The sequence below is a fragment of the Lycorma delicatula genome, chromosome 2 (assembly GCF_047948215.1).
Source record: "Lycorma delicatula isolate Av1 chromosome 2, ASM4794821v1, whole genome shotgun sequence".
Taxonomy (NCBI): Eukaryota; Metazoa; Arthropoda; class Insecta; order Hemiptera; family Fulgoridae; genus Lycorma; species Lycorma delicatula.
Genome location: NC_134456.1, coordinates 141,362,584 through 141,383,693, shown reverse-complemented (window position 1 = coordinate 141,383,693; position 21,110 = coordinate 141,362,584). Strand labels below are relative to the sequence as shown.

At 28.5% G+C, this 21,110-nt stretch overlaps 1 protein-coding gene across 20 annotated transcripts in view; it reads left to right on the top strand.

The window, feature by feature from the left end:
* The window catches only part of LOC142319274 (inactive dipeptidyl peptidase 10), a 362,606-nt gene that overhangs the window by 267,091 nt on the left and 74,405 nt on the right, over nucleotides 1-21,110 (top strand). For all 20 annotated transcript variants that reach the window (XM_075356364.1, XM_075356358.1, XM_075356366.1 and 17 more), the window contains one exon: nucleotides 16,177-16,488. In XM_075356364.1, the coding sequence (XP_075212479.1) occupies nucleotides 16,177-16,488 (312 nt within the window). The remainder of the gene's footprint in view (nucleotides 1-16,176; nucleotides 16,489-21,110) is intronic.

Below are 21,110 nucleotides of genomic sequence, written 5' to 3'. Positions count from 1 at the left end.
CTGTAGCTGAAAACATTTAACATTTTTATACGGTAAATGTTAGTAATAAAATCAAATTGCTTGAACTTGGATTTATTTTTTATTGGGCTATTTTATAGAAACTTTTTAAGAATTAAATTTTCTAGAAGGTTTAATAATAAATTTTACGCATTTATTAATCATTTAAAAAAGTTTTTGAATTAAAAACGTAAAAAAAAATATTTAGACAATAAATTTTTCTGTTTTACATCGGATATTATGAAAACTGAAGATATGGTTCTAGAACCTATTTTATTCAATTTATCAGGTCAAAAACTATCAACTTTACCCTTTTACTTTGGTTCCTAGAATTTCAGTATGATATTATCTCACACTTTGCCCAGAAATCAGGGTGAAATCTGTCGCTAGCTGTAACTCGCTAACAGAGCGTTTCCGACCATGTTATATGAATATGTTTGATTATTTTTGCTAGTAGAATGAGTTAAAAATGCCCCGGTAACACTACATCACCCTGTCTGTACCCGAGGACCTGTTTATAAAAATGAGTTAATTTTACTGTATAAGCCCAAAGACTTCATACAATAAAAAAAACTTCATGTAATAAAAATGAATAAAATCTATTTTTTTTTTTTCGTTTTGCAACTTCGTTTGGTTTTATAACTCGTATCGAAGTTGTAACCCTAGCATTAGATAAAAATCGGTACTCGTAACAATCTTTATAAATTTACAAACTGATTAAACTAAATAAAAAAAAATTGTTCTGATTTTCCTTGGCCGTTCTTTAGTAAGGTGCGTATTGTTCTGAATTTAAAAATCAACTGATTAAATATTCTAAAATCAAAAAATTATAATTTAATTTTTTTTATTTTGGTTCTATTTGTACAACATAAAATTTATAACGGTCGTAATAGTCATTGTCATATAATCCCGATCGCTGGTCTCTGATATTGGGTTACTTACATTTTTGGTTTTAAAGTTTAAATAATATTGTGCATGGTAAATTTTATTTTCATGTTTTATCTTTAATCATGTTTTTAATTATGTTTGACATTAAATTGTGTATTTCATTGAAACAAATTTGCAGCATATTTTATTATTTCTATTGTTTTCTTTAATCTTCTTTTTTCATTGTAAATTAATTTTCTATTCTATTATTATTCTCTCCATTTAGCTGTACCTTTATGTTTGATAATTTTTAATTCATCCTGCAAGCCCGGCAATTCTTGGAGCATAATCAATATATTATACATATTAAAAAGTTATACGCTCTAACTTTTTTGTATGTCGCGTGTTGCAAATCGATATATAATACATAATCATCGGTAATTTCTGCTCATTTTTTAGGAGAAACTACTTTCCGTTGTATATCAGATCAGATTTTTAAAATTTTATATTTTTTACTTTATATTTCAACAGTGAATTTCATTTTGAAAGTATGTTTTTCGTATAATCTTTTTACCGGTCTCATTTAATTTTAAACTCAATGTGAATGACAACTAACTTAGGTACTTTTTCGTTTCTTCCCCCCAAAAGTTTGCAAGTTTTTCACCTGGAAATAACTCAAAATAGCAGGAAATATTGATATTAACAATAACCAGGTTAGAGAAATAACCCGATACATCCATTTATATCAAAAGATTTAAATTTTTCAAAATATATTTGAAAGGTTGAGTGCTCTTTTACAATGTGATTACATTTTCAAGTATGTAGAGACTTTATTTCAAGCTATACACAAATTGGAAAAATCTCATTTTTTTAAAAATCTGGATTGCAAAATTGCTGTGAAAAAACTGTGAGACCGAGTTTGTTGAAATTTGGCGTGTTGCTTTTTCATATCATTAAGTTCTTTGAAACAAAATCTGAAGGTCCTACATATAAGTGCTCGAAAAAAATTCCCAAAAAGTCTTGTTCTTTTTTTCATTTTTTGACAGTTACTGTAAAATAGTTTATAAATAGTTAATGTTGGTTCAAAAACATCCAAATTGATCGATTACAATGAGAAAATATTAATTATATTATACGGTTAATAAGAATTATTTAAGAATTTTGAGTGAGTCAAACGGACTTAAAGGTATGTTACGCTGAACACAAATCAAATTTCAGAAGTTTTAACTGCCTCCTTAACTATCTTAACTGGTTCCTTTTATATTCGAAGTGAAGAAGAAGAGTATTTTCCCTTTTTTTCAAGAAAACTGTAGGTAATGAAAGTATTTATCATCGATTAATAGAAAAATGGTAGAGGAATTAAATACGATCTCTCTAGATCTTTACCATAATAATGGATCATGTTACAATGAATCAAACTCATTGACAAGATATAATTCGACTAGCATGGCTTACATTAAAACATTATTAATTTTTTTTAGAAAACAAACATAAATAATACAAGCTTAAATTATAAATCGATTGAAATTTATATTTTTCTACTAATTAAAGAATAATAAAATAAAACAAGTTGTAAAAATTAGATATAAAGACTTAATAAATTGGTCGATTCTAAACCTAAACATTTCATTCTACTATATTTTTCCGTTCTTGCACAACGAATCGCCCATCCCATTCCACATATGACCGACCACCAATTATACCACAATATAAATAAACCACTGGGGATATTGCCCGCAGGGTTTGCTGCTTTTCCAAAAAGAATATCCCTTAATACCACCACTGATTACTACGTAAAACTAATATTTTTCTTGTTAAATATGTTATACTAAAACTGTTCTTCGCTAATAAAATAATTTGTTTTTCTGACATAAAATTCGGCTGTCAAATAAAATTCTCTTGAGAGTTTGTAAATATTCTATGCTCGTCAATGGATAGACGGCAAAGGGTGGTTATTTTTATTATTTTTATATTAAATTTTGTTTACAACTTTTTAATTAAATTTTTTTAACAAAATAACGTAAAATATGTTTTAAATATATATTTACTTTTAATTTAATTAAATCTTTGAATTACGACTGGATTTTTTTTTTTTTTAAGGGCAAACTTACCAGAAGTTATTTAGTTTATATAAAGTTTTTTTTTTTTAATTAATAAAATAATGTTTTAATTTAAAACATAAAATGGATCATTGTTTTCTTTCTTAATTAATAAATATCATAAAATTATTATAGAACCGATTTGAAAAATCATTAAAAAATAATATCATCTAATTCTTCCTATAACTTCGAATTTTGAAGTCGGGACCAAAATAAAAATAATTATTAATTTGGTGCCAATTTCAAAAGTAACTGATTAAGCCCGATCTTGTTTTCTAATCAGTATTAGCCTCTTTGTTCCAAATACTTAAAGAATTGATAAATGATTTTTACTTTTTAGTCCGTTTTTTTATTCTCATTAATTTTTCAGGTCGTTTCGTACATGTTTCGGCGATAACAAATCTTTTGTTACCCGTAAAAAAAATTCCACTCATTAGATCGTGGATACCGGTGTTCTTTGGTGGTTGGGTTTTAATTAACCACACATCATAGGAATGGTCGACCTGAGACTGTACAAGACTACACTTCATTTACATTCATACATATCACCACCCTCAATCGTCCTCTAAAGTAATACCTTACGGTAATTCCGGAGGCTAAATAGAAAAATTTTTAAAATGGTTGGTTATAACGTACTGCTCAGAGAATATTTTGAAAAAATTATAAAACCCGAAATTTTTTTAACAATCCTAAATATTTGAAAAAAACTCGATACCAAATATCAATATAGCATACACATTAATTTACTTGTTAAGGAAATTTTTTTTAAAACTTCAATAACTAAAAGGTCAGCTTTCCTAACAGTTTGGTTACAGCTGAAAAGATGCAAACATATTTTCCAGTGGAGGGTTCTCGAATTTGAAAATTGAAGACTCTCCTCGGCTAATACTTTTATTTATTCTTCTAACAAAAATCTATTATGCGCTAAATAAATCTTACTGCAGAATGAGTAATATGTTAGTTTATGAATAATTTTAGTTATTTTGGGGAAAAGAATTATTTCATGTAAAATAAATTCGTGTAAAACTGTTTCGTAATTGTTATAAGAGCATTTATTAATATTAAAACCTATAAGCCTATATATAAAAAGGGTTAGTATTTTTTAATAACTTATATTATTCTGTTATTATTATTATTATTATTATTATTATTATTATTATTATTATTATTATTATTATTATTATTATTATTATTTTGGTATAGAAATAACTCTTAGTTTTATTCAAAGAATGACACATAAAATTTTGTTTTTTAAAGCATAATATTTTGTTTCTTTCCTTCGCAAATAAACTTTTTTTCACGAAAGTAAAATGAATAATTCTGCTTTATTCATTTTTAGACAGAGATAAATGGCAATGAGATTATTTTGGTAAATGGTAAAAGATCGGAACAGTACCTCTCTACATCACGTAGAAAGGTGTGTGTGTAACCCTGTCCGTGATTTCCACAGCCAAATCCTGATCCGATAGACCACTATTGACTACAATTTGTACTTGTCTGTCAGCTAACTGAACCGATATTTTGTGCTGGTTTTATATGTACGTGTTTGCATTTATGTATGGTGTTATGATAAAGTTGTTTTTGAACAGCTTTACCAAACAGTAATATGCTTTTCTAAATGATATCAAGGAGAAAATGGAACAAGTAAATTAATCATCGTCACACAACTTTTACCTCTATTTGTTGTTATTTTAATCCGTCGCGAGTTCATTCTAGATCGTGTAAATAAAATTTTAATCATTTTAGACTACTCCTCCTTCTTCTACGTCATCAGTGAAACGAAGCATCATAATTCAGTATTTCCCTGACGTCCTAATAAATTATGAAATATTTTTTCACTAATTCCCTTCCATTATTTTTTTTTCTAGTTATTAAAAATAAATTAAAGCTCCTAGCGAAAAATAATGGGTATTAAAATAGGTTCGCTCTTCCGTACGCTATTCATTAGGAATATTTTTTAAAGGTAAAATTATCCACATACACTGGAAATTAAGCTCAGGATTTCCGAATTCCAGATCCTAATTAAAACCATTACGTCGGCCTTATTATTTTTTTTGTTTGTTTAACCTCCGGGTCCGCAGTAAAGCAATTCTATCCGCAGAGAGGATGAGATGAGTGTTTTGTAGCGCATGTGAAAAATTCCATGCCTGACCAGGATTCGAACCCAGGACCTCCGGGTGAAAGACCGAGACGCTACCATTCGCGCCACGTCGGCCTTACCTTGGATATAATTAAAATTTTAATCGTTGTACTTAGACCAGCCTAGTAAAATTTAACTCTCTTTATTTTACGTGTAATCAGTATTTTATTTCCGAATTCAGTTACCACTGATTTTTTTACATAACTTTCACCACTACATTCTCTGATTTTCGTACAAACAGTGGTCGCTCTCTGAAGCACAATGAATACTGATATTATCTGGCAGACAGATCCCGGTTTGACTTTCACTTCGACATTTTTTATCTACCGGATTTTTTCTCCCTTTTTTATAATAATCGATTTTACATTATTAAGAATATTTCAAACGATTAAAAAAAGAGTATTTCTTTACTGAACTTTAAAACTTTATGTAATTTTTCCCGAATTTAATTGAATAACAAATAGGAAACTATCTGCCAGCCTCCGTGGCGCGAGTGTAGTAGTTTCTCGGCCTTTCATTCGGTTTCGAAGAATCCGAAGGCACGGTATATTTGCACGCTACAAAATTACCATTTCATCTTATCCTCTGAAGCAATACCTATCGGTGGTCCAGGAGGCTAAAACAAGGAAAAGAAAGAAAAAAAGGAAACTATATCTCAAAGAGTTTTGAAACTGTAGACTACCATGTTTAAAAATTTGTATTCAAAATCAAGAGAAATAAAATTTTATATATATATATATATATATATATAACTTTAAAACCTTAAAGAAATTTGAAAATCAATTATTTTATCTTTTTCTGTTTAAAAGTTATGTCAGACAGCTCCCCCAAAACGGAAATATTTTATTTTAGAAAATTGAATATGCCACATAATATCAAAAAAGACCTACATAAAAATTACTTTTTTACATTTTTTTCTTAATTAACAACTTTTTAATGTTTGTCATGAATTAATTTAAAGAAAAATAAGCTGTAAAATAATTTTTATTAATAACCTCTTATGACTTATGACCTCTTATGACTGTAGTTTTACAGAAAATTATAAGTTTTCAAGCATTATTCTAAATTTATCATTACTTCCATAAGAAAAATACAAGTTTAATCAATATTTCTCAGCTCCTTGAATTAAAAGTTAATACTTTTTACTAAGAAATCGCTATGGAAATTTCTATTGTTTAAAAAATGTGTATCAAAACAATTATAAAAATAATTTAATGTACAACTGCACTAATAAAGCTTCTAAGTACGTATACACCTTCCGTTAAGACAATAGAATAAAAAAAACCGACTGATATTAAAAACAGAATGGAAAAAGGGCCAACACATGATCAGAGATAAGAGATAAGAATTGAAATTAAAAAGATTTTAAATTGTGTTAAAAAAATAAAAATAAAAATCACACGCAAAAACACAAACATTGGAAACCAGACGGGCCGTTAAAACAGAACAAATTTAATTAAGCTTTATTCAATATTTAAATCAAATAAAATGTAATTTCCTTTTTTTAATTCATTCACCTATCGTAAACATTTAAAACGATACTAGAGCAAACACTGTTTTAACAAGCTTTGAAACAAAAGCGATTTCAGTTTGTTGTTTGTAGTGTTTGTTTATTTGTCTCTTATTTGAATTGAAAATGTACGAGTAGATGTACATAAACTACTAAGTAAATATACGTAATAATTAATACGTATAAAATCCTACATTTTATTTGTACAGATTTTTTAGCGTTTCCTCAAACGTTTATGAAAAGTATTAATCATTTAATTAGTAAATCAATTCTTTTTTTGTTTTTAAGGTTTTTTTTCTGTAACTTTTACCGTTTAAAAAACTCCGAGATCCTTTGGAGTTTTTTTATTAACTTTCCTCATGCGGATATAATAAAAATTAGCACTAATAATTCATGAAATTGCATAACCGTTTAAAATAAACGTGGTATTGCGATGCTATTAAGAGTTCGTACACCTCTTTACTCTTTCAGATAAGACAATTTTTCCGATCTGTATGTAAAGACAATTTATAAACTAACACCGATAAACCATAAATCCCTTCATAAAAAATATTATTAATTATGATTTTTATTAATAACATTAATGATTCTTAATATTTCATACGAGCTCGATTAATAAACAATAATCTCATTTTAATCAGTAAAAAAAAATTTGAATAGCCTCTACAATAATTTTTTCTCGATTATTCTGTCATTTATCTTTAACATCAGATAGTTACCCTACGAATTCAACACTTCATTTCACGATCTCGACTTGATTAAACTTGTAATAAGTAACGTAAAGGAGGTTCGATTATCTTCATTACATAGTCATCCACCACTTACTAATCAGTCAACTACTCTTAAATATGCCATTAAAGAACCGGTAAATTTGTAAAAGTATTAGCAGAAGTGTTTCTAAATCTGCACCGATGATGGTGCTATGTAAACATATTTAAATCTATCAAATGTCGAAAGTCAATTATAAACACCCAGTTCAATAATCTCGTAATTATCGAATTCAGTAATTTTATAATTATCGAACAAGATGAGAATTACTGTCGTTTTTAAAGAATTTAAATTTTTGAAAAAGAATCTCCAAATTTGGGAATTTTTAGATCAACTGCTTCCAATTTCACCAAGAAAATTATTAACTATTATTATTATCTTAATAATTTGGAATTTTTATAACTCTTGTTTGCCTTAATTGATTTTTTAATCACCTCTATATTAGCCAACCAGTAAAGAAATATCATTTCTTTACTGACATATGCAAAAACTAAAGAGCAGTACTTTTTTTCATTCTCTTTAACAAAACTTAATTTTACATCTATGTGGTACCAATAAAGAAAAACTTGTAAATATTCCCCAATAAATCCTTAATTAGTATTATTTTCTCATTATCCTCTTCAAATCTGAGAATTTTTGGATCAATAAAGATCACTTCATTCAAAAATAGATTTTTAAAAAAAAAAAAAAATGGAATCTTTGTTTTGATAAGTTATTTAGACAAGGATAATTCTATACAGTTATAGATAAAATATATTGGCTTTAGTATATATATATATATATGTTTTATTCGAATGATAATCGTTGCGAAATGAATTAGAAAACCATTCCGATGTCGCCAGGAACCCAGCGATATTTTTTCATCCAATCTGTTATTAAAAAATGAAATTATATGTTAAATTATATATTATTTATGAATGGGGAAAGTTTCATGAGAAATAATTAAAACATTTATTTATTTTTAATTATTTGTAACTGCTTAAGTTTGTAATTTAAAAGGCAGTAAACCTTTCAGAAAATCCTCTGAGGATGGACTATCTACAGATCCTTCTTAGTGGTAGTACTGGATATAATATGCTACAAGAAATATGAACCTGTTTTTCTGTGCGCCCTCCAGCCCCTCTAAATTTTGAAAAGATATTACCTGTCTGGATTTTTTTTTTCATTAGATTATTCCACTGTATTAAAAGAACATATTTTCCAAATCCAATAATAAATATTAAAAAAACAAAACTGTCATAAATAGATTTAAACTAATGCAATAAAACATTACCATATAATCCTAAACATAATCGTAAAATCGTTATGGCTAAAAACCATAAAAATTCAGAGTTAGAAATCCTATAGCGTATCGAATTTTAATGTAAATAAAAAATAACCTGAGTAAAAAAGTTTAATTTGAACTCTGAAACTTTAATTAAATCATAACTAATTACGTATATAAATTTTAAGAAAATTTCTTAAAAAAACTTTTTTTTGAAAATAACATTTTTTTAAAAAAACGAATAGTGATCATAAATAAGCGTTTGAAAATTAATTAAAATATTAAATATTGGAAAATATAATAAAGAATTCAAAAAGACATTTCAGTAACAATATTTATTCATGAATTCGTAATTCTTTGAAACTTACTTCGTAAAGTATTTGTAGTTAATATACGTCAGCAATTACTACATGGCACGAAAAAGCAGGATAATATAAGTCAAGTGAAACAAAGCAAGTTAGGAAATGCGACGTTTTCTTGTAACCAAGAAACACATTTAAAATAATGCTTTGTAGTATTACATATCAGGTAAACTAATCTTAAAGGTTAATCCATCTCCAGTTCTTTAAAACAGTTTTTCAACTTACATTTGATCTCTTCTTTTTTTGTAGTTTTTATTAAATACTTAAGAATTCTTATGTGTTTATAAAAGACAAATTGAGATACCAAGAGTTCCGTATACAATTTCTTATCTACAGTATTACCTTAAAAGGAATGCTGAACAAAATCCTTAGAAATCTTATACACTGAAGATTTTATTTTAAATTTGAATTACCTAAATTTTTTCATCACGAAATCTTTAATTAAACTGAGAAATAAATAATCAATCGACAAAATTTTTTTTTATAATTCCAAAAGAAGAGGATTGATCCTCTGTTTGAAAATGTTAATAAAAAAAAATCGCAAAAAAAATTGCAAAAAAATGCTCTACCAATGAGTATAGCTTAAAACTCCTTTCTTCTTCTTTTTTGTGAGTAAAAAAAATGAGAAAAATACATACTGCACTTTATTATGAGAAAAATCTGCCGATATACTTTATGAGGAAGTCCTAAAATAAAAATATCTCAAATAGCGCTATTCAGTGCTACATTCTAAATCGGCCTTTATCAGGGGTGTATATATTTAAGCGTAGCGCAACAGTTCGTTGTATATCGTATATTCTTTCTATACTTTTCATGAAAATTTTTTTACCGTTTCATTAGCAGTAGATGAAAATGAAAAAACAATATTCTTGAGTAAAGAGTTTTTATTTGTAAATAAAGGTTTTCTATTAAAGAAATATTACGGGTAAAGCCGCATTGATATCGCCAATATCTATGTATAATACATGAGATGAGAAAGAGATCGAAAAAGATATGCACCATCTCCTACAATAGATATAATTGTATGAGGTAACAAATGTCCATTAATTTAAATATTCTACGCGAAATTTTGGGCATTAAATTAATTTTGATGCATCTCTAACATCCCCGTTGCAGCTTCGCCTGCCCAATATGGTTACTTGTGTTTCCCGTCAAAACAGTCGATCTCAACCTTAAAAATATTAGTTGCAACCTGTACGATGTACGGATAAAAATGTATCTTGCCTAGTTCTTAGCGTTACCGTATTAGCGTATTAAAAGTATTATGAAAGGATTGCTACATTGCTACATCAATATTTTGCTACTCAAATATTAATAAAATATCAGTATTACTGCCAATTTACGTACAGATACACAGAAGATTTTAACTATTAGAAGAGATCCGTATCTTGAAATTCAAACAGCAGAATTAAATGCCAAATTGGAAGACTTACTTCAAATTTATTTACCCAGTCTTTATTATGTAAAAATTGTTAATTTTACAAAACACATTCATCCAATCAGATATTTAAATTGTAACTTTTAACCGTCTAAATTGAATTCCACGTCTGAGTCAAGCGAAACATTTTTTTTTTTTTAAATAATTAATCGTTCAATACATTTATAATTAACTCCAAAACAACGAAACATAATTTTTTCAGTTTTCCAATCCTTTCATAATACTTTTAATTCCTACTAAAATGTAATTCTATTAAAATTACAATATCCTGCACTAAGTTTGTCAACTTAATCATCTTTCTTCTTTTATATGATTCCGACAATATATTACAAGGGATTCTGTAGTTATTTCCTATAGGATCATTCTCTTTTGAAATGTTTATCAGAATCTGTATAATTATAATAAAACTACATCATTTGAAATTTACCCTTTTAAAATATACATTTCTTAACAATTTGTATACATTTTTCTTCTATTTATCTTTTAAAATAATCTAAAAAGGCTGACTACATAGTTGTAGGACTTTCCCGGAACGCGGATTTCTGATCCACGGCTTACACACACAACTTCATTTAAAATATTTGTCATTTTATTTAAATATAATATTTTTCATTATGTAATTCAATGATTCTAACTAAAGCGCGCGCGCATACCGTATTTAATTAGCGCGGGTGAGGAGGTACCAGTGGCGACGGTAGTCATTCACTAATCTAATTTCACAACTTACATAAAACAAATTCCGTTTGTACGGTCGGTAGACTGGTGTGCCGCAAGGCTCAACGCACCAAGTACTGAGTCAACCTGGCGGTTGAGTTCGAGACCCAGCCAGCCAGACAGAGTTACTTTTTTTACACTTCAAATATTATTCATTTATTTAATTATACCGTTCACCAGTGACGTCACAACATAGCAGGCGACTAAAATAGCATTTTTTGGGGGGTGGAATGCGATTTTTTTAATTTTTTTTCGCAAATACTGTTATTTTTAATAGTTAACAAATGTGCCAAGAAAAAATATTACATTAACTACGCAAAATCTCGAGATACTGAGGATGACCTTGCTCTACAGCCCCATCCCCTTGACCTTTTAAGTTGAAAATTTAATAGCATCAATGCCCTATATATAGAAGTAATCTGACCAACTTTGGTAAAAACCGGTCCACTAGTTCTGGACATATAAGGTGATTTAGAGGCCAACACCGAATACATATTAATACGAACTTTAACATCCGGAAAATTTCATCCGGTTTTTTGGGTTCCTTAGATGTCAAAACGTCAATATCCGGTGAAAGCGCATATGCCCAAATTGGACTGATTTCAACACTTTCCCTTCTAGAGCTACAGCTCAGCTACTGCGCTATCTAGACAGGAACGTAAAAGTTAAAAAAGTTTCTTTTTATATATTTTTTAATTATTTTTCTTTCAAAGATTAGAACATGAGTGAATTTATACTAAAATATTTATTGCAATTCGTTTTTTGAAATAATTTTAACGTTTAAAATGTATTGTTAATTACTTTTATATGCCTGGCTAATTTCTACATATTCTATAGGATACTTAATTGGCCGAAATAATAAATTTAAAAACAAATTTCCCAGCGCCTAAAAGCAGTGCGTGAAAGTTTATATAGAATAATAATGACTGAACAGTTGACTAACAGTTTAGAAGTTATAATTTAATGGAATTCCTCAGTAAACATTTAGGACTGCATACCGTGTTGTAACGTACCATTTTACTATCGCTACAGTACGGAACGTAAACAATTACCTAACATTACTTCTCAGCTGATTTTAAGACAAAAAAATAAAACACCAAATTGTGTAAATAAGGCGTACTTTATTCCAAAATCAATTTCTTAAAATTTGTTCTAATAAATATAATACATTTACACATGAATTATGTGCAACGGACAATAAAATGTACCGTAGGAGAACAATCAGAGATTAAATAGAAAAAATAGGACTAAAGATCTCAGAAAATTACAATTATGATACCGCTGAATTATTCCGACATATGTATTAAGCTAAAAATGTAGCCCTTCCTTCAGTGATAAATCGTACGGTATTAATCTTTCGTTCCGCTTTTATTAATTACTGCTTATTTTTTTTATGTTTTTAGCAAAGGGAAGGTATCAGAAAAAGTACTACGTGATTGCTTAACTCGGTTGAAAAATTAACAAAAACACATTTTTTTTATTAAAAAGTATTATAAAACGTAAATGAAAATATTACAAATGAGAGTACAGAAATTAGAAGTTGTATTCTGTCTTTATATGTCTCATTTATATAGATAAAACAAAAAGTATTTTAAAGTCAAAACAAAAAGATAATACAAAAGTCGACAGGCTGAAACTAAACTGATAAAAAGATTTATAAAAATAAAATGTTTAGTTTTGAGGGAGAGGTTTTATGAATTATGTTTTTATTACAAAAAAATAATTAATTAAAAGTATTACTTCAATTGATAAAAATATTGTTATTTGAAATAATTAAAACAAAAACACAGAAAAAAATGTTTATCAAATCTAACACCCTCCGAAGTATACCACTCGCACAATACACGTCCCACACCTCAAAAAAGTTTTCTTTTTTAAATATAACATCACCAATCTCCCTAATACACAGAATGCTACAAAATTTCATGTTTGTCGGTTAAATCGTTCCTGAAATGTAAAGACCAAATACAACTTATGTACATATATACATACATAACACACACACACACACACACACACACACACACACACACACACACACACACACACACACACACATATACATACACACACAGAACATACGCTCATACAGAATACCACACACACAGAATCTTTCTATCATAGATGTTTTTAACTCGTAGGAACTCAGAACTAAATGACTGAATATTTTTTAAGGAGTATTAAACATAAACCAACATTAGTTATGTTACCGATTATAGTAGCTAAGAATGAACAAAGATAAAATATTAAAATAAAAAAAGTAAAATATCAAGATCCTAATCAAACATCACTCATAAAATTAAAATAATATATAATACTTCTATCTGATTAATGAAAAATCATTTAGAATTTGAACAGACCTGTTGTTGGGTGACAAACTTAATGTGTTTTTCTGTGAAGTGAGACATCAGCCGAATCTGTAAGTTATTTCAATAAATATTTATATGCTTTTAAAGTTGTGAAATCCTTTTTGAATCCCCCCGGATATAAATAATAGCGTTTAAGTCGGTAAAAAATAAAGTACATGCGCTCTAATTAGAATTTATCTTAATTTCATACATCCTAGTAAAGCCAAATATTTATTCTGATCGCGTCATAATTATTATCACATTCATTAATTTTTCTGCGTTTTAGATTCTGGCCGAAACTCCTGACCGGAATCGTTAATTAATCTACAATGACCAAAGTACAACGGTGATATAGGCATTCAAATCGATTACAAGTTTATTTGCATCTAAAATTTGTAATATTATAGAACACTACCGCAAAATGTGATAAACCACGATGAAAAATCAGACCAGCTGATTTATATTATCTAAATTTAAAACAACTTATCTTACAATCAACAGACACTCGCTAATGCATGTTAACACAGTTATTCAAACACAAAAAAATAGCCCAATAATTGTAATTACACATATTTTACCAACAGTATATCAAAAAATGTATATATAAACAAAACAAATTAGAATACCATGTATCATAATCCCACGTACAAGCTTTCTGCGGTGAGTTATTCAATAGAAAGACACTATTCGTTTGGTGTAAATACGAAATGACAAATACTGAAGTGATTTACCTATTTAATGACAAATAATGATTTATTTGTGTAATGAGATTTAGTTCAAAATAAATGACAGTAAAATAAAACTTTTGAAATTTAATGAGAAAACAGGATAATGATTCGATATAAAGGAAGGACATGTAATATTAGAAGTAGAAAAACTTTATTAATTAGGCAGTAAAATCAAAAAGAACAGAGGAAGTAAGAGAGATAAATCAAAAGCACATTATCTCAAGCATGGAGGATTTTTAAATAGAATTGAAGTCGGCTAGAAATAGGCAAATAATAAAAATATATATAAAGAGCTGTTAAAAATACTTATATGATGGAGTAAAAAATTTATGTTAGAAAATGGTCAAAAATTGAAACTAAGAAGAAGAAAAAAATGTGTTATGAAATATATGGTGTTAAGGAAGAATGTTAAAAGGCAGGTTGAAAATTAGTAAAAAAAAAGTGATTTAAAACGATTTGGTGAAGTGATAAGTTGGTAGCGGAATCTTAAAAAAGAAAATGTTAGGTCGGTGGACCTTGCAGTATCGATTTACCTTGAGAAAAATATATATAAATTTGAGTATTTATCACTTATGTACTTACTACCACTAGTTTTTGCTTTACATTTCAATGCGCTAATCTTTTAATTTCAATATCTACGTTGAGTTATTTTAAATTTTCTTATAACGATTATCTATTTTAGATACCTAATCTTTTTGTCTCCTTCGAAAAACAGCTCTTACGTTCCATACTTCATTCCATTACTAGATTAACATAGGTTTTCTTCTAGTAAGAATCTTGTACAGCCTTCTTTTCTTCCAATAACTCGTCTTATAACGTCTTCATTCTGAACTTTATTTAACTCACCAATTATTAAAATAGTTTTCTTTAAAACATACTTCAAATTCTTCTTTTTTTCTTTATCTGTTTGACTTTATTCTGTAAACATTTCGTTGTCATAAAGCGCTTCACTACATTAGCACATTCTAAATTATTGTACGTATATTTAATACGAGAAAATTTCATTAAATCTATACAAACATGAAAACATTTCTTTATTGTGTTCATTTCTTTTCTGTTTTCCTTAATTCATTTATCTAAGTGAGTTATTAGGAGAACATTAGGATGTTTACTTCGCAAATTAAAAGGCTTTCTATTTCATATAATCTATTACATAATTCACATCATTTTACTTTTTCTCCCATTTCATTACCTTTGTTTTGGCCTTACATGTTTTTTACAGTACAAATAAATAAAAATTACATTTTTCTACGTCACTTCATAAAAAAAGTCCTATTTTTCAGTCATAAATATCTACCATAAGTCTATGAAATCTAATTCATTTAAATAAAGATGAAAACCGTGTTTTAACAAAACCTTTAAAAATATTAACGAGAATACTTATGTCTATATTTAAAACTAAAAGTAATCCAAGTACAGTATTTTTCAATAAATATTTTCTTTTTTAATTGAAAATAAGGTAGCTTCCGTCAACAAAACTTCTTACAGAAGTGGTAGACGCTATGTGAGAAACATTATATTTTGATAACTGTAACATTTACTGTACTATTATTATTTACTTTCCGACTACAATCAATTTCTGCCTGAAAAATTGCGCTTACAGGTATTATTTTGCTAAATATTTAAAATTTTTAATACAATAATCTTACTTTTCGTATCCAAAAGAGCAAATATGCAATATATTTCTTAACACCTAGAGCATAAAATGACTGAAAAATTAATAAATAATAACGAAATATTAATTCCTTTTTAACTGATAAGAACTGGTAATATTTAACTGTTTCTTATATCGTTATAATATATGTAATCAATTGTAAAATGCTAAGTTAGTGAAACAACACAGTTTAGCACTAGATATTTCATGAAAAATTTCAGATTTTCATCCGATATTTATTAAAATAATAATTAGGATAGAAATTATAAATATTATTACTGTTTCAGGATCTGGTGTACCCTGGTCAACAAGAGGGTCGAAATTGGAGAAGTATAATATTCTCGTTGATGGTAATAGGTTTCGTTATCGCCGGAATAGTTACGGCGATCTATACTCTTGGATACGTAGACGAACTGTTATACTGGAGCGGTCGCCGCATGACTTTAGACGAATACCTTCAAGGAGACTTATGTCCAGATCGTCTACCACCGACGTGGGTCACACACACACATTTTGTCTTCCAGGCCGATGATGGTGGATTATCTGTTTATGATACTCGATACAACAATATTACACAACTTGTATCGAATCATACTGTGGTAAATAAAATACTGTCTGAATCATGTGTATGTATTCGTGTAAATCAGCGCTTCTAAGAGTTTTAAGATTAAGGTTAATTTAGTCTGTTTAATTCGAAGAAAAAATATTTGTTTACAAGTTCCATTTCAAGTGAAAAGGATCGTTGTACAGTATTTAATTTTAATCGCCGCAGGCGATTTTCTCGTAAACTACGCACAGTACAAAAAAATACCTAAAAAAAGTTACTCAGGTTGGAGGAGTACACCTCATGATTTGACTTTGAACTTGACCTTGACCTTATTTCAAAATTAAAACGATTTTTTTTTTCAAATGGAATGATCTATATTTGATCCCACCATTGAAAAGAGCAAAACATTTTACATTGGAATGTATGTCGTATATATCATCTTGGACCTTTTTTTAATATTATACGGCTAACCATCAGGGATGGTGTTATACTGGTGCTGGATTCTTTTCACAGATATTTACAGTCCTGGTTTCTAAGTTATGAGAAGAGGATTGCTATCTGGTACTATTTTGAATAAGCAAATTTTGTTGATCGGATACCGTACGTGATTAACTCCTAAACCGTGAAATTCAAGAAGCTGGAAAAATGAAACATAATCATAAAACGTCACAACTGAATTCAAGTATGTCGACGTGAGATTTTTTTTCTTTCCATTGGTGCTATTGAAAAAGGTAACTCCATTTGAAAAACCTCAACGATCTCCAAAGGGAACCTCAAGGTCAAGGTCATCGTCGTATATCCCCCTCCTATCCACAAAACTTCTGTAGTCATTTTGCGAAATAAATAGCCTAGAATATAAATATTCCAGGAATATTTTGACAAAAAACGTGTAAATCGTATAACATAGTCTCCGTATAAAATTATCTCTGATGGTTAGTAGTATAATATTCAAAATAATGTCCATGAACATATGAATGACCATATATTCCGATGTAATATCTTTCGCTCTTTTCATTGGTTGGGTCAAAAATAGATTATTTAATTTTAAAAAATCGTATTAACCTTGAAATAAGGTCAAGGTCAAAACCAAGATCACCTTGAGGTGTCCCGTCTCCAATCTGCGTAACTTATGTTTAGGTCATTTTTTTGCGTTGTGCGTAGTTACGATAAAATCGCCTGGGGCGATTAAAATGAAACGCTCTATATAATTACGTTGGAGTTTTTTTTTTTTGCCACTGTCAGTACTATTATTCGGTGTTCCATTATTATTTTTAAATTCCATTTTATTTTATACTATTATTGCATTTGCGAAATTACTTGTATTACTTTACCGCCTGTTAAATGCTAACATCTAGCCTTAAATGTATAAAATAGTAAGTATTTTTGTATGAATTGTTGGCTTATATTTCGCTTTATTTCTCATAACTTACGATCATGAAATTTAATGCGTTAATTTACGAATAATGGATGTTGATTCTACTGATTAATTATTTTTTTACTTTTAAAATCGGGTGGGATACAAAATATTGAAGAGATACCAGATCATTAAAGAGGTTATATTTTGTTACTACTGAAAATCTATTAAATATTAATCAATTACTTTTAAATTAATGGAATCTTCTCTTCTAAAGCCATTCGGAGCTAATTATCATTTCTGCTTCAGTGAAGTATCCTGTAGTGCTGTTATAAAGGGCCATCTTATAAAGGTTAGGCAATCCTTTTTAGTATGTAATTGTATAATACATTCGATTTATGTTGTGTTTGATTTTTTTTCAATATATTTTTTGTTAAATTTTGCGTGATAGTAAATTTGATATCGCTCAAATGAGATGATATCTTAGATTTTATGTGAAATGTGTAAAATTTGCATGCTGTAGTTAATGTTTTTATTGGTGTTTTCTGTTGTTTCTTTGAGGTAATTAGAAGAATTAGATTTCGTTGTTGTGTGTAGTGCAAGTATATGTTCCTTTTTTATCGTGAATGAATGTGCGTCCAGTTTGTTCGATATAGTATTTACTTCAGTCTCAGTAATTCAATTTTTACGTCGGATACTCTATTACAGAAAAAGCCTATAATTAGTTCCAAAAAACCTTTAGAAGAAAATTCATTTGTTTGTCATTTAGTAATGCAGTATTTAATTATTTCAAATTCTTAATACGTTTTGTTACACCTTTAACGAACGAAAACTTTACTCCCAAATATCTTTTAAATTATTAAAAATATAATTAATATCTCATAAAATGCTATTACAAGTCATACAATGGAGTTTGATGTATTTTTGAAAAAATCACTACTTCGCCGATCTCCGTGGTGGTACGTCTCGATTTTTCATCCGAAGGTTCCGGGATTGAATCCTCCCAGTCATGCGTGGCATTATCATAAGCTAAAAAATCCCACGCACAAGTTTCAAGCTTATATGGCGATTCAAGCAAAAATAAACTAAAATCCTACCGTTAAAAATTGTTATTTTTATTGTTTTCTAACTTTGTTTTTTTTTCGAAATTCTGATTTGAATTTCTCTATTACAATTTTTTCTAAATGAGGCTTTATCAAGGTTAAAGTTTTATTTTATTATTACAGGATTGAGGGAAGAATTAATTTAAGTCAAAAAGCACAGGAGCTTTATAAACTTTTGTAACCTTTAATTCCAAACAATGGAACTGAAGATGTTTATTAATTATTTCTCAAAGTCAAGACATTTTTAAAGTAGAAACAGTTTTAAATCTTATCAGTGGATTAGGGATTATAAATTCCCATCCCATAGATAGATAGATCTATAATTTTTTCTAGCTTTTTTCTGTTAAAAAGTCTATTGAACAGAAAACATTTTTTTTAAGTTATATTATTGATCAATGTACAGTTATCAAAGTGGAATAGTTTTTAACGTTTATCGCAGAGAATATTTTTAAATTCTTCTATAAATTAATTTTTTGTTATTTTTATGTTATTCAAAAAAAAAAGTTGATCTGTTCTCACTGAAGCTTTATATTTAAGTTACAATTAATTTTCATTTACTGATGTTTCTACTTTCTTCAACTACCTACCCATCTTCCTGAAAGATCGCATCGATTAAGTACAATATTCAAGTTCATTTTTTTTAATCTGGAAATAATCCATTATGAACCATACAAATAAGCCTTATGCGAAGAAACTTTACATCTAATCTTTACATTGCTTAGCCATTCACAATATATGAAAATCGTTGCCCTATACTGTTACAGTATAGGTAGGTCAAGTGGCTAGCTAATTGCTAACTGCTACCGAATAGGAAGGGAGTTTCTCTTCTTTTTATCTTCAGAGATCTTTCTGACTTTCCACCTCTAAATCTTACTTTCACTAACTTTAGGTTCATAATTTTGGTAACTCTAAACGAAAGAAATTATTTAAACACATTTTAAATGGAATCTATTTTATAATAACGTAGAGTTATAATAATATTTGGAGAAAGACCTCGTCCAATAACTTTCTCATTGTAATAAAATAAAATTTACAATTTTTAATCTCTAAAATATATTTATACAAAAGGGTTTTTTGTAAAGCTAGCAGTGTTTACAACACACACACAGACACACACACACACACGCACACACGCACACACACACACACACACACACACACACACACACACACATACACACACACATATATATATACATATATACGCGCACGAAGCATACTCAAAAATAACCAGAATGTGTAGCTAGCGAACAATCTAAACGTAGTTGGGAATTCCGCCGCTAGTTGTAGCAACCTTATAAATTCTGTGGCTCTCTGCCAAGTGAAACTGAAATATACAGTTCGTAAAACGTTCCACATCGGTTTTTGATACTTCTTATTAAAACGGCTTCTGCATTTTTTGTGATGGTTCACCGTAAAAAGCAGAGAATCCCTATTGCATTTTGTTTCCTGTTATGGAAAACGGCTGATGAATCCTATGCCTCTTCGAGTGATCGAAATGATAGTTCAAACGATTGCCAAATCGACGCGTATTCATCTTGTGAAGTAAATTTCCACAAGTGGAGGACATAATCATAGCACTAATTAAGCAAGCAAATAAAATATTTTTAACCTCCTTATGGTATTCACAGTCTTAAAAATATACTCACATACTGACTGTTCCACTAGATCTATTATAATTTTTAGATCTATTATAATTTCTGTCTTCCCTCTTTTATTTTGTACTATCAGCGGTGAACCCTGTAAACAGAAGGAATCTATACCATTGGTAATAAACGAAACAGTTAAGAAAGCACATAAACATGAGTGAAATAAAAAATTAGTAGACTTCAGCGTGCAAATTTTCGGTAGAAAGATTTTTTCGTTATTCTATGCAACTTATCTGCTTTGATTCGCAATAAACAAAGTGATATTTTAATAAAAAGGAAAAATTGACATTTTCACTATAAATCAGAAGTAATCTTCATTCGAATAAATGATTGATTGTTATTATAATTATATTTGTAACATTGTTTCCATAATTCCAGTTATCACACAACATGTCATAACTTAACTGTTCATGAAAACCTAACAACTTATTCTTTCTCGTTATCCTAATTATATTTCGACATTTTTTGGACAAACGTTTTTTCAATTAACGGCCATTTCGGTAGTAAAAAGGTTTTTTGTCAGAAATAGTTCATTTATTTAATGAAGGTGAGTAAGAAAATACATGAA